The sequence below is a fragment of the Oncorhynchus keta genome, chromosome 2 (genome assembly GCF_023373465.1).
Source record: "Oncorhynchus keta strain PuntledgeMale-10-30-2019 chromosome 2, Oket_V2, whole genome shotgun sequence".
Classification (NCBI taxonomy): domain Eukaryota; kingdom Metazoa; phylum Chordata; class Actinopteri; order Salmoniformes; family Salmonidae; genus Oncorhynchus; species Oncorhynchus keta.
The window spans coordinates 44,350,194-44,365,765 of record NC_068422.1 but is presented as its reverse complement, the minus strand read 5'-3'; the positions used below and the strand labels follow the sequence as shown (position 1 = coordinate 44,365,765).

General features: G+C 44.4%; 1 protein-coding gene across 2 annotated transcripts in view; it reads left to right on the top strand.

Moving 5' to 3' along the window:
• The window catches only part of LOC118400992 (PH and SEC7 domain-containing protein 1-like), a 73,565-nt gene that overhangs the window by 35,108 nt on the left and 22,885 nt on the right, over positions 1 to 15,572 (top strand). The window contains exon 1 of one of the 2 annotated variants that reach the window (XM_035798088.2): positions 7,817 to 8,461. The exons of the other annotated variant lie outside the window; for it this stretch is intronic. Coding sequence (XP_035653981.1) covers positions 8,382 to 8,461 — 80 coding nt within the window. The 5' untranslated portion in view covers positions 7,817 to 8,381. Of the gene's footprint in view, positions 1 to 7,816; positions 8,462 to 15,572 lie in introns of those variants that run through there. 2 annotated transcript variants of the gene reach the window in all.

Below are 15,572 nucleotides of genomic sequence, written 5' to 3'. Positions count from 1 at the left end.
GAGGGCGGCCCGTCGGGAAGTCCAGGACCCAGTCGCACAGGGCGGGGTCGAGGCCTAGGGTCTCAAGCTTAATGATGAGTTTGGAGGGTACTATGGTGTTGAATGCTGAGCTGTAGCCAATGAACAGCATTCATACATAGGCGTTCCTCTTGTCCAGATGGGATAGGGCAGTATGGAGTCTGAATGGCGATTGCATCGTCTGTGGTCCTATTGGCGCGGTAACGAAATTGGTGTGGGTCTAGGGTAACAGGTAGGGTGAAGGTAATATGATCTTTGACTAGTCTCTCTAAGCATTTCATAATGACAGAAGTGATTGCTACGGCGCGATAGTCATTTACTTCAAATTGTATTAGTCACAGGCGCCGAATACAACAGCTGTAGACCTTACAGCGAAACGCCTACTTAAGAGCCCCTAACCAACAATGCAGTATAAAAAAATACGAGTAAGAATAAGAAATATAAGTAACAAGTAATTAAAGAGCAGCAGTAAAATAACAATAGCGAGACTAAACTCGGTACCGGTACAGAGTCAATGTGTGGGAGCACCGGTTAGAGTAGCAGCGGTGTAAAACAGGGGGGTTTTACCGCTTGCCGTGCGGTAGCGGAGAGAACAGTCTATGACTAGGGTGGCTGGATTCTTTGACAATTTTTAGGGCCTTCATCTGACACCGCTGATGTAGAGGTCCTGGATGGCATGAAGCTTGGCCCCAGTGATGTACTGGGCTTTGATGGCACTATGGTGTTGAACACTGAGCTGTAGTCAATGAATAGCATTCTCACATATGTGTTCCTTTTGTTCAGGTGGGGAAGGGCAGTGTGTAGTCAATGGAGATTGCATCATCTGTGGATCTGTTAAGGCGGTATGCAAACTGGAGTGGGTCTAGGGTTTCTGGGATAATGGTGTTGATGTGAGCCATGACCAGCCTTTCAAAGCACTTTGTGGCTACAGACGTGAGTGCTATGGGTCAGTAGTCATTTAGGCAGGTTACTTTAGTGTTGGGCACAGGGACTATGGTAGTTTGCTTAAAACATGTTGGTATTACAGACTCGGACAGGGAGAGGTTGAAAATATCAGTGAAGACACTTACCAGTTGGTCAGCGCATGCACGCAGTACATGTCCTGGTAATCTGTCTGGCCCTGCGAACTTGTGAATGTTGACCTGTTTCAAGGTCTTGCTCACATCAGTTGCGTAGAGCGTGATCACACAGTCTTCCCGAACAGCTGGTGCTCTCATATATGTTTCAGTGTTATTTGCCTCGAAGCGAGCAGTTAGTTTAGCTCGTCTGGTAGGCTTGTGTCACTGGGCAGCTCTTGGCTGTGTTTCCCTTTGTACTCTGTAATGATACGAAAGGCAGTTTGATTTAATAAAATGCTGACTTAACCATCCGTCCAGGTTTACAAGTTGAGAAAATTAAGTTTTGATCCAAGACCCATTATTCTAGGACCAGATTTGTTGGAAAAAATATGAACAAGTAAAACCATAAGAAACCATAATACCTTAAATGTTTTTATAAAGGAACATATATGGTGTCATTGCTGTGGGCCAGTGGTTCTCAAACTTTTTATAGTCCTGTACCCCTTTAAACATTCAACCTCCAGCTGCATACCCCCTCTAGCACCAGGGTTAGCGCACTCTCAAATGTTTTTTGTTGTTGTTGCCATCATTGTAAGCCTGCCACACACACACATTTATAAAACATAAGAATGACTGTGAGTTTTTGTCACAACCTGGCTCGTGGAAAGTGACAAAGAGCTCTTATAGGACCAGGGCACAAATGATAGTATAATAGTATTTATTTAGCCATCTTACATAATAAAACTTTATTTGTTCATCAAAAATTGTGAATAACTTACCACAGATTAATGAGAAGGGTGTGCTTGAAAGGATGCACATAACTCTGCAGTGTTGGGTTGTATTGGAAAGAGTCTCAGTCTTAAATAATTTTCCACACGCAGTCTGTGCCTGTATTTAGTTTTCATGCTAGTGAGGGCCGAGAATCCACTCTCACGTAGGTACGTAGTTGCGAAGGGTATCAGGGTCTTAACAGCGCGATTTACCAAGGCAGAATACTCTGAGCGCAGCCCAATTTAGAAATCTGGCAGTGGCTTCTGATTTAAATCCAATTTTCACAGAGCCGCTTGCTGCAATTTTGATGAGGCTCTCTTGTTCCGATATCGGGAAGTGGACTGGAGGCAGGGCATGAAAGGGATAACGAATCCAGTTGTTTGTGTCATCTGTTTCAGGTAAGTACGTGCGTAATTGTGCACCCAATTCACTCAGGTGCTTCGCTGTGTCACATTTGACATTGTCATTTTCAAACAAAAAATTAAACAATGATGAAAAGATCTGTGTGTTGTCCTTGTTAATGCAGACAGAGAAGAACTCCAACTTCTTAATCATAGCCTCAATTTTGTCCCGCGCGTTGAATATAGTTGTGGAGAGTCCCTGTAATCCTAGATTCAGATCATTCACGCGAGAAAAAACATCACCCATATAGGCCAGTCATGTGAGAAACTTGTCATCATGCAAGCAGTCAGACAAGTGAAAATTATGGTCAGTAAAGAAAACTTTAAGTTCGCCTCTCAATTTAAAAAAACGTGTCAATACTTTGCCCCTTGATAACCAGATTTAGTCCGGCGCCGACAGAGATGGCCGCCTCGCTTCGCGTTCCTAGGAAACTATGCAGTTTTTTGTTTTTTTACGTGTTATTTCTTACATTAGTACCTCAGTTCATCTTAGGTTTCAGTCGAGAAGAACTACTGAATATAAGATCAGCGTCAACTCACCATCAGTACGACCAAGAATATGTTTTTCGCGACGCGGATCCTGTGTTCTGCCTTGCAAACAGGACAACGGAATGGATCCCATGCAGCGACCCAAAAAAACGACTCCGAAAAAGAGGGAAACGAGGCGGTCTTCTGGTCAGACTCCGGAGACGGGCACACCGTGCACCACTCCCTAGCATTCTTCTTGCCAATGTCCAGTCGCTTGACAACAAGGTTGATGAAATCCGAGCAAGGGTAGCATTCCAGAGGGATATCAGAGACTGTAACGTTCTTTGCTTCACAGAAACATGGCTCACTGGAGAGACGCTATCCGAGGCGGTGCAGCCAACGGGTTTCTCCACGCATTGCGCCGACAGAAACAAACATCTTTCTGTTAAGAAGAGGGGCGGGGGCGTATGCCTTATGGCTAACGAGACATGGTGTGATGAAAGAAACATACAGGAACTCAAATCCTTCTGTTCACCTGATTTAGAATTCCTCACAATCAAATGTAGACCGCATTATCTACCAAGAGAATTCTCTTCGATTATAATCACAGCCGTATATATCCCCCCCCAAGCAGACACATCGATGGCTCTGAACAAACTTTATTTAACTCTTTGCAAACTGGAAACCATTTATCCGGAGGCTGCATTCATTGTAGCTGGGGATTTTAACAAGGCTAATCTGAAAACAAGACTCCCTAAATTTTATCAGCATATCGATTGCGCAACCAGGGGTGGAAAAACCTTGGATCATTGTTACTCTAACTTCCGCGACGCATATAAGGCCCTGCCCCGCCCCCCTTTCGGAAAAGCTGACCACGACTCCATTTTGTTGATCCCTAACCTACAGACAGAAACTAAAACAAGAGGCTCCCACGCTGAGGTCTGTCCAACGCTGGTCTGACCAAGCTGACTCCACACTCCAAGACTGCTTCCATCACGTGGACTGGGATATGTTTCGTATTGCGTCAGATAACAATATTGACGAATACGCTGATTCGGTGTGCGAGTTCATTAGAACGTGCGTTGAAGATGTGGTTCCCATAGCAACGATTAAAACATTCCCTAACCAGAAACCGTGGATTGATGGCAGCATTCGCGTGAAACTGAAAGCGCGAACCACTGCTTTTAATCAGGGCAAGGTGTCTGGTAACATGACCGAATACAAACAGTGCAGCTATTCCCTCCGCAAGGCTATCAAACAAGCTAAGCGTCAGTACAGAGACAAAGTAGAATCTCAATTCAACGGCTCAGACACAAGAGGCATGTGGCAGGGTCTACAGTCAATCACGGACTACAAGAAGAAATCCAGCCCAGTCATGGACCAGGATGTCTTGCTCCCAGGCAGACTAAATAACTTTTTTGCCCGCTTTGAGGACAATACAGTGCCACTGACACGGCCTGCAACGAAAACATGCAGTCTCTCCTTCACTGCAGCCGAGGTGAGTAAGACATTTAAACGTGTTAACCCTCGCAAGGCTGCAGGCCCAGACGGCATCCCCAGCCGCGCCCTCAGAGCATGCGCAGACCAGCTGGCCGGTGTGTTTACGGACATATTCAATCAATCCCTATACCAGTCTGCTGTTCCCACATGCTTCAAGAGGGCCACCATTGTTCCTGTTCCCAAGAAAGCTACGGTAACTGAGCTAAACGACTACCGCCCCGTAGCACTCACTTCCGTCATCATGAAGTGCTTTGAGAGACTAGTCAAGGACCATGTCACCTCCACCCTACCTGACACCCTAGACCCACTCCAATTTGCTTACCGCCCAAATAGGTCCACAGACGATGCAATCTCAACCACACTGCACACTGCCCTAACCCATCTGGACAAGAGGAATATCTATGTGAGAATGCTGTTCATCGACTACAGCTCGGCAATCAACACCATAGTACCCTCCAAGCTCGTCATCAAGCTCGAGACCCTGGGTCTCGACCCGCCCTGTGCAACTGGGTACTGGACTTCCTGACGGGCCGCCCCCAGGTGGTGAGGGTAGGCAACAACATCTCCTCCCCGCTGATCCTCAACACTGGGGCCCCACAAGGGTGTGTTCTGAGCCCTCTCCTGTACTCCCTGTTCACCCACGACTGCGTGGCCACGCACGCCTCCAACTCAATCATCAAGTTTGCGGACGACACAACAGTGGTAGGCTTGATTACCAACAACGACGAGACGGCCTACAGGGAGGAGGTGAGGGCCCTCGGAGTGTGGTGTCAGGAAAATAACCTCACACTCAACGTCAACAAAACTAAGGAGATGATTGTGGACTTCAGGAAACAGCAGAGGGAACACCCCCCTATCCACATCGATGGAACAGTAGTGGAGAGGGTAGCAAGTTTTAAGTTCCTCGGCATACACATCACAGACAAACTGAATTGGTCCACTCACACAGACAGCATCGTGAAGAAGGCCTCAGGAGGCTGAAGAAATTCGGCTTGTCACCAAAAGCACTCACAAACTTCTACAGATGCACAATCGAGAGCATCCTGGCGGGCTGTATCACCGCCTGGTACGGCAACTGCTCCGCCCTCAACCGTAAGTCTCTCCAGAGGGTAGTGAGGTCTGCACAACGCATCACCGGGGGCAAACTACCTGCCCTCCAGGACACCTACACCACCCGATGTTACAGGAAGGCCATAAAGATCATCAAGGACATCAACCACCCGAGCCACTGCCTGTTCACCCCGCTATCATCCAGAAGGCGAGGTCAGTACAGGTGCATCAAAGCTGGGACCGAGAGACTGAAAAACAGCTTCTATCTCAAGGCCATCAGACTGTTAAACAGCCACCACTAACATTGAGTGGCTGCTGCCGACACACTGACACTGACACTGGCTCTACTCCAGCCACTTTAATAATGGGAATTGATGGTAAATATATCACTAGCCACTTTAAACAATGCTACCTTATATAATGTTACTTACCCTACATTATTCATCTCATATGCATACGTATATACTGTACTCTATATCATCGACTGCATCCTTATGTAATACATGTATCACTAGCCACTTTAACTATGCCACTTTGTTTACATACTCATCTCATATGTATATACTATACTCGATACCATCTACTGTATCTTGCCTAGGCTGCTCTGTACCATCACTCGTTCATATATCCTTATGTACATATTCTTTATCCCCTTACACTGTGTATAAGACAGTAGTTTTGGAATTGTTAGTTAGATTACTTGTTGGTTATTACTGCATTGTCGGAACTAGAAGCACAAGCATTTCGCTACACTCGGATTAACATCTGCTAACCATGTGTATGTGACAAATAAAAGTTGATTTGATTTGAGTATGTTGTAAAAGCATTACATGGTCACTGCCCATATCATTGCCTAGTGCAGAAAATACACGAGAGTTCAGTGGCCTTGCTTTAACAAAGTAACCATTTTCACTGTAGTGTTCAAAACGTCTTTCAAGCTGTCAGGCATTCCTTTGGCAGCAAGAGCCTCTCGGTGGATGCAGCAATGTACCAAAATCGCGTCGGGAGCAACTGCTTGCACGTGTGTTACCACTCCATTATGTCTCCCTGTCATGGCTTTTTGCGCCATCAGTACAGATACCAACACATCTTGACCACCAAAGTCCATTTGATGTCACAAAGCTGTCCAGTACTTAAAATATCCTCTCCTGTTGTCTTGGTTTCCTGTGGTTTGCAGAAGAGCATGTCTTCCTTAATTGACCCCCCATAAACGTAACGGACATATACCAGGAGCTGTTGACTCATCCAGCTGTAACGCATAGAATTCACTGGCTTGTATGCGAAGCAGTAATTATTTCAAAACATCTGCCATGTCACTGATGCCGTCGTGAAAGTGTTGTTTGATGAAGTCATTGTCTGTATAGTTGTTTTGGCCTTTTCCCCCAGCATTGCCCCAGACATATCTGCGCCAGCAGGAAGAATTAAGCCCTCCACAATAGTATGGGGATTGCCCGTCCTAGCCACTTCGTAGCTCACCATATAAGATGCTTCTAGCCCCTTCTTATTCATGGTATCTGTTGCTTTTATACATGTCTTACTACTCGAAAGTCATCTTAGATCTCGCTCAAAAAACTCCTGTGGCTTATTTTTTAAATTGCCATGTTTTGTTTCTAAATGTCTGCGCAACAGTGATGGTTTCATCGAGTTGTAAGATAGTACTTTTGCACATATAACAAACTAATATAAGTGAACCCCAAGTCAATGTAGTTCTCATCACATTTGCGCCTCTTCGATGGTCCAAAGTCCATCTGTTGTTCGGTGCTTTCCCGGGTAAGGGGGCAGTAGCTCTTCGGCTGCATCAGATTCTGTCAGTGTCCATGCTAGCTGGGTTAACAACAAATGTAGAATTACTGATGGTAGCATTGGATGTGCTCGTGGAAGCAGAACAACTTGTGTCGTCGACAGGTGCAGGTGGAGTACTGCCAGTAGTGCTGGTATGTGTCTCTTTGGACACGGGCCTTACTTTTTAAAAACCATTTATCAATTTTAGAGCGAACGGAATGAGCAGCAGCCTTGTTTGGCTACATACAGACCGTTAGTGGAATTCCCGCAAGAGAGAAACGGTTAATGTGATTGGATGTTAATTATTTGACGAGGCTACCTGTATTTGACATTGTTATTCCGCTGAACACGAGATGGTTTAATTTTATTTTTGGCGTCGAAATGACGCTACTCGGGCGAGGGGGAAATGGAAAATATAGATGGACTGTTTTAAAAATGTGAAGATAATGTTTAAAAATATTTTTTACATATTTTTTAATTGCGCGTACCCGTGACGGCATTGCGCATACCCCCAGTTTGGGAATACCTGCCGTAGGCTACTTTGATTTAGCTTTCATTCCTACTTGTTTGGCTTTACTGAAACATGTTTTACTTGATTGTTGCTTTAAATCTGATACATGTGTATTTTCTGAGATATAGGAGCTGACTGAGATGTGAAATCAGAAAGTAGGTTAGAAACATAGAAAGGGGGGTCAGTGGGAGAGAGGGAATGTAAGGGGAGACAAAGAGAGGAAGAGAAGAGTGAGGGGGTTTGCAGCCATGGAGAGAGGAAATGCATACCTTCTCCAGCAGCAGAAAATAGCCCAGCTGATGAGCGATTCGCAGAGAGAGGCACACACAGACCAATACAGACAGAGAAAGAGGGCAGTGAGAGAGAGAGAGACTGAGACTGACCAAGTGTAACTTTGAGTTCAACAAAGACCCTGCCAAGTTATTACCACATACTGTGTCCACCAGCTTGGATACTTCAAAGTTTGGAACGAGAGAGTTACAGGGAGCTGAAGAGGGAAGGAGATTGAGGGTGAGAGAAAGTGAGAGAGAGATAGAGGCAGACAGGACAGCAGGGGAGGGCAGCAACAGGCTAAAGGCAACAGATTAGGGCGCCAAATAAGGCAGAGAGAGAATCCAGACACAAAGGAGGGGAAATGGAAGAGAATATGTTGTGAAATGCACATTGAAGATGTGGCTCAGGCTGAGAGCAGGGCGGTGTCAACGTGTGGCTAGACAGTGGGCAGAGGATCGCTGTGGTCAGTAGATCCGACTGTTGACTGCCAGGGTTACATCACTGCCGAATGCCGTGGTTGGGTGAAAGGGCCGTGGCTCTGGGGACAATATGGCGCATTATTTGCTTTGCTGGGGGGGCGGGGCTTTGGAAGACATGTGCCTGGATGCCCCCTACCCGGCCATATACCGGTGAGTTCCTCACTTCACTGTACTTTACCTCCAATGGTCCGTTTGTCTGTCTGTCTGAGGTGTGTGGACCCAGACAGTGTTAAATTACAAAATTAGATATTTGTTTCCTTACTCTGTAAGCAGTCTATGGCCAAGATATGACAGCAATCCATGCTTTGGTTTAGTTTCCCTGGCACTGTTTCCAAATACTAACATTTTAGCATTTGTGGCATGTATCCCATTCAAGTCATGGGAGCAATATTAGCCTTTTTTTGCACATAATAAATAATAATAATAAATAAATAATCCTAAAGTATCTAAAAATGATTTTGAAGCTCACTAAAGTCACTTAACAATGATTTGTTATGTGTGAAAAATGCTAACATCTATCCCATGACCGTTAGCATTTGGAAACAGTGCTTGCCAGTGCTAGGGAAACTAAACCAAAGCATGGATTGCTGTCATACCTTCTACGTAAGGAAACCTATGTGTCATTTTGTAATTTGAGTGAACTATCCCTTTAAGGCAGTGTTTCCCAAACTCAGTCCTGGGTGCCACGAATGGTGCATATTTAGTTTTTACCCCTAGCACTACACAGCTGATTTAAAATAATCAACTCATCATCAAGCTTTGATTATTTTAATCAGCTGTTTATTGCTAGGGCAAAAAGCAAAACGTGCCGAGTTTGGGAAACTCTGCTTTAAGTTCTCAAAGAAAGTGGAGGCTTACTTTATTAGGTGCTTGTTTGTAATGAATGGTCCAACGTTATGAATAATTAAGTGTGAAATGATTTTGAACAAGATGGCGCCGACGGAGATGGTCGCTTTGCTTCAACTCCTTAGGAAACTATGCAGTATTTAGTTTTTTTTACATTGTTACCCTAGGAAATCTTAAGCCTTATTACATATATCCAATAGTTATTTCCGGCTGTAAGAGCGACGTCAACTTACCAACATTACGACCAGGAATACGATTTTCCTGAAGCAGATCCTCTGTTTGGACCACCACCCAGGACAATGGATCTAATCCCAGAAGACGACCCAAAACAACTGCGCCACAGAAGGAGTGGCCTTCTGGTCAGGCTCCGTAGAGGTGCACATCGCCCACCGCTCCCGAGTATACTACTCGCCAATGTCCAGTCTCTTGACAACAAGGTAGATCAAATTCGAGCAAGGGTTGCCTTCGAGAGATGTCAGAGATTGTAACATTCTCTGTTTTATGGAAACATGGCTCTCACGGGATATGTTGTTGGAATCAGTTCAGTCACCGGGCTTCTCCATGCATCGCGCCGACAGAGATAAACATCTCTCTGGGAAGAGGAAGGGCGGGGCTTCATGATTAACAACTCATGGTGTAATGATAACAACATACAGGAACTCAAGTCCTTCTGCTCACCCGAACTAGAATTCCTCACAATCAAATGCCGGCAATATTAACTTCCAAGAGAATTCTCGTCAGTTGTCGTCACAGCTGTGTACATTCCCCCTCAAGCAGACACCAACATGGCCCTAAAGGAACTTCATTGGACTCTATGTAAACTGGAAACCATATATCACAAGGCTGCATTTATTGTAGCTGGGGATTTAAACAAAGCAAATTTGAGAGGCTACCTAAATTCTATCAGCATATTAATTGCACTACGCGCGGGGGTAATACACTCGACCACTGCTACTCTAACCTCCGCGATGCATACAAAGCCCTTCCCCGCCCTCCCTTCGGAAAATCCGACCACGACGCCATCTTGCTCCTACCGTCTTATAGGCAGAAAATCGGGTGTACCAGTGACCAGAAACGTTCAACACTGGTCTGACCAATCGGAATCCACGCTTCAAGATTGTTTTGATCACGAGGACTGGGATATGTTCCCGGTCAGCCTCAGTGAATAACATTGACATATACGCTGACTCTGTGAGTGAATTTATAAGGAAATGCATTGGAGCTGTTGTTCCCACTGTGACTATTAAAACCTACCCTAACCAGAAACCGTGGATGGATGGCGGCATTTGTGTAAAACTGAAAGTGCGAACCACCGCATTTAATTATGGAAAGAGTCCTGTGAATATGGCTGAATGTAAACAGTGTAGTTATTCCCTCCGCAAGGCAATCAAACAAGCAAAATGACAGTACAGGGACAAAGTGGAGTCGCAATTCAACGGCTCAGTCACGAGACGTATGTGGCAGGGTCTACAGGAAATCACCGACTACAAAAAGAACCAGCCAAGTCACTGACGCCGTCGACAAGCTAAACACCTTCTTTGCCCGCTTTGAGAATAATTCAGTGCCATCGTCGCGGCCCGCTAACAAGAACTGCGCCCTCTCCTTCTCCGAAGTGAGTGAAACATTTAAAATTGTTAACCCTCGCTAGGCTGCTGGCCCAGAAGGCATCCCTGGTGTGTTTACGGGCAAAGGTAACTGAACTAAATGACTACGGCCCCGTAGCACTCGCTTCTGTCATCATGAAGTGCTTTGAGAGACTAGTCAAGTGTCATATCACCTCCACCTTACCGGCCAGCCAAGACCCACTTCAGTTTGCATACCGCCCCAACAGGTCCACAGACGATGCAATCGCCATCACACTGCATACTGCCCTATCCCATCTGGACAAAAATAATACCTACAGTTGAAGTTGGAAGTTTACATACGCCTTAGCCAAATACATTTAAACTAAATTTCTGACATTTAATCCTGGTGAAAATTCCCTGTCTTAGGTCAGTTAGCATCACCACAAAATTATTTATTTCAGCTTTTATTTCTTTCATCACATTCCCAGTGGGTCAGAAGTTTACATGCACTCAATTAGTATTTGGTAGCATTGCCTTTAAATTGTTTAACTTGAGTCAAACGTTTTGTGTAGCCTTCCACAAGCTTCTCACAATAAGTTGGGTGAATTTTGGCCCATTCCTCCTGACAGATCTGGTGTAACTGAGTCAGGTTTGTAGGCCTCCTTGCTCGCACACACTTTTTCAGTCCTTCCCTCAAATGTTCTATAGGAGTAAGGTCAGGGCTTTGTGATGGGCCACCCCAATACCTTGACTTTGTTGTCCTTAAACCATTTTACCACAACTTTGGAAGTATGCTTGGGGTCATTGTCCATTTGGAAGACCTGTTTGCGACCAAGATTTAACTTCCCAACTGTTGTCTTGAGATGTTGCTTCAATATATCCACATAATTTTCCTACCTCATGATGCCATCTATTTTGTGAAGTGCACCAGTCCCTCCTGCAGCAAAGCATCCCCACAACATGATGCTGCCACCCCCGTGCTTCACGGTTAGGATGGTGTACTTCGGCTTGCAAGTCTCCCCCTTTTTCCTCCAAACATAATGGTCATTATGACCAAACAGTTCTATTTTTGTTTCATCAGACCAAAGGACATTTCTCAAAGAAGTACGATCTTTGTCAGCATGTGCAGTTGCAAACCATAGTCTGGCTTTTATATGGCGGTTTTGGAGCAGTGGCTTCTTCCTTGCAGAGCAGCCTTTCAGGTTATGTCGATATAGGACTCGTTTTACTGTAGATATAGATACTTTTGTACCTGTTTGCTCCAGCATCTTCACAAGGTCCATTGCTGTTGTTCTGGAATTGATTTGCACTTTTCGCACCAAAGTACGTTCATCTCTTGGAGACTGAACTAATCTCCTTCTTGAGCGGTATGACGGCTCTGTGGTCCAATGGTGTTTATACATGCGTACTATTGTTTGTACAGAATAACGTGGTTCCTTCAGGCGTTTGGAAATTGCTCCCAAGGATGATCCAGACATGTGGAGGTCTACAATCTTGGCTGATTTCTTTAGATTTTCCCATGATGTCAAGCAAAGAGGCACTGAGTTTGAAGGTATGCCTTTAAATACATCTACAGGTACACTTCCAATTGACTCAAATTATGTCAATTAGCATATCAGAAGATTCTAAAGCCATAACATAGATTTCTGGAATTGTTGAAAGGCACAGACAACTTAGTGTATGTAAACCTCTGACCCACTGGAATTGTGATACAGTGAAATAATCTGTCTGTAAACAATTGTTGGAAAAATTACTTTTGTCATGCACAAAGTAGATGTCCAAACCGACTTGCCAAATCTATAGTTTGTTAACAAGAAACGTGTGGAGTGGTTTATAAACTAGTTTCAATGACTACAACCTAAGTGTATGTAAAGTTCTGACTTCAACTGTATGTAAGAATGCTGTTCATTGACTACAGCTCAGCATTCAACACCATAGTATCCGCCAAGCTCATCATCAAGCTGGAGGCCCTGGGCCTCAACCCCGCCCTGTGCAATTGGGTCGTGGACTTACTGACGTGCCGCCTCCAGGTGGTGAAGGAAGGAAACAACATCTCCACCTCGCTGACCCTCAACACTGGGGCCCCACAAGGGTGTGTGCTCAGCCCCCTTCTATACTCCCTGTTCATCCACGACTGCGTGGCCACGCCTCCAACTCAATCATCAAGTTTGCAGGCGACAAGACAGTATTGGGCGTGATTACCAACAACTGACGAGACAGCCTACAGGGAGGAGGTGAGGGCACTCGGAGTGAGGTGTCAGGAAAACAACCTCTCACTCAACTTCAACAAAACAAAGGAGATAATCGTGGACTTCAGGAAACAGCAGAGGGAGTACCCCCCTATCCACTTCGAAGGGACAACAGTGGAGAAGGTGGAAAGTTTTTAAGTTCCTCGGCGTACAAATCAATGACAAACTGAAATGGTTCATCCACACAGACAGTGTGGTGAAGAAGGTTTAACAGTGCCTCTTCAACCTCAAGAGGCTGAAGAAAATTGGCTATTCACCCAAAACCCTGACTAACTTCTACAGATCCATAATCGAGAGAATCCTGTTGGGCTGTATCACAGCCTGGTACAGCAACTGCTCCGCCATCAACTGCAAGGCTCTCCAGAGGGTTGTGCGGTCTGCACAACACATCACCGGGGGCAAACAACCTGCCCTCAATGACACTTATAGCACCCAACGTCACAGGAAGGCAAAGAAGATTGTCAAAGACAACAACCACATGAGCCACTGCCTGTTCACACCGTGACCATCTAGAATGTGAGGTCAGTACAGGTGCATCAAAGCTGGGACCGAGAGATTGAAAAACAGCTTCTATCTCAAGGCCATCGGACTGATAAACATCAATCACTAACTCGGAGAGGCTGCTGCCTACATGGAGACCCACTCACTGGCCACTTCAACAAATGGATCACTAGTCACTTTAAACAAAGCCACTTTAATAATGTTTACTTCTCTTACATTACTCATATCTTGTAGCCCATCTGTAAATACAGTGCCTTGCGAAAGTATTCGGCCCCCTTGAACTTTGCGACCTTTTGCCACATTTCAGGCTTCAAACATAAAGATATAAAACTGTATTTTTTTGTGAAGAATCAACAACAAGTGGGACACAATCATGAAGTGGAACGACATTTATTGGATATTTCAAACTTTTTTAACAAATCAAAAACTGAAAAATTGGGCGTGCAAAATTATTCAGCCCCCTTAAGTTAATACTTTGTAGCGCCACCTTTTGCTGCGATTACAGCTGTAAGTCGCTTGGGGTATGTCTCTATCAGTTTTGCACATCGAGAGACTGACATTTTTTCCCATTCCTCCTTGCAAAACAGCTCGAGCTCAGTGCGGTTGGATGGAGAGCATTTGTGAACAGCAGTTTTCAGTTCTTTCCACAGATTCTCGATTGGATTCAGGTCTGGACTTTGACTTGGCCATTCTAACACCTGGATATGTTTATTTTATTGCCTATTTATTGCCTTACATCCCTTATCTTACCTCATTTGCACATACTCTATATAGACTTTTTCTATTGTGTTATTGCCTGTATGTTTGTTTATTCCAAGTGTAACGCTGTGTTTTTGTTTGTGTCACACTGCTTTGTTTTATCTTGGCCAGGTTGTAAATGAGAACTTGTTCTCAACTAGCCTACCTGGTTAAATAAAGGTGAAATATATATATATCAATGCACCTTGCCTATGCCGCTCGCTCATCGCTCATCCATATATTTATATGTACATATTCTCATTCACCCCTTTTTAGATTTGTGTAATTAGGTAGTTGTTGGGTAATTGTTAGATTACTTGTTAGATATTACTGCGCTGTCGGAAGCACAAGCATTTCGCTACACTCGCATTAACATCTGCTAACCACGTATAGGTGACCGATACAAATTGATTTGACATGTGTTACTGTGACTCCTAGACAATGTTATACAGTGTCTGGTAATTCAATTGATTTACAGGGTGAGAGATTGAGCCGGGGGGGGGGGGTTCTTCAGTTACTATAATAACCTACAACCAAAAGACTTCTAGAATGTTACAGAATGTTACAATCATTTCAGCTAACTTGCAATTTCCTGACCGGAGACTGAATCAGCTACATAGATTTCCTGTTTCCTCTGTAAATAAACTGTAGGGCCTAGATTTCCGCTCTGTGTAGATTGCAGTATTGAATTGTTGATTAGGGTTTATATTTTTGGTTAGAAATGTGTTTCGTGAAACCCCTTGAAGTTAATAGTTTGGGTTTTGGCTCTCTGAACCATCTGTACATCCAGGATACGTCAAGAGCTCAGTCAGTCATTCATAGTGCACATTAGAACTGGTGTAAAATCTCTCTGAGATCTTTTATCAGGGAAAGGAATTTGACACGTTCAAATAAACGTAATAACTTCCCAAACAACGGTGTTTCTTTGTAGCTGTGATATCTTAAGGTGAATACATATATACTATATATTCTGTGTCGTCTTTAATGACTGTGGAATGTTGTGTCCTGAGAAAAAGGTAAAGTCAACAAGGGAGAGATATCAGTTTTCACTCTGGAGCCTGAATATTATTAAGTGACCACACACGCTCATCAGTCCTGTTGCGGCTCTGTTCTATGGTGGAGACTTTGCATAGCCTCAGTTGAAGATCAAATGCATCAGAGAACAGATAAGGCCCATTGTTCAGCATACTTTGGTTATCTTCTAGATGTAATAGCTTTAAAAAAAATCAATTATAAAGTGCTTCAACTGGGGCTTTGTATGTCCATCTTAGTTGTGTTCGCAGGGTGTGTTCTCCGAGGTGATATGTTGTCTATTGTCAGCACTGTCAGCCCTTGTCAACAAAGGCAAGAAGGAAGCCCTTT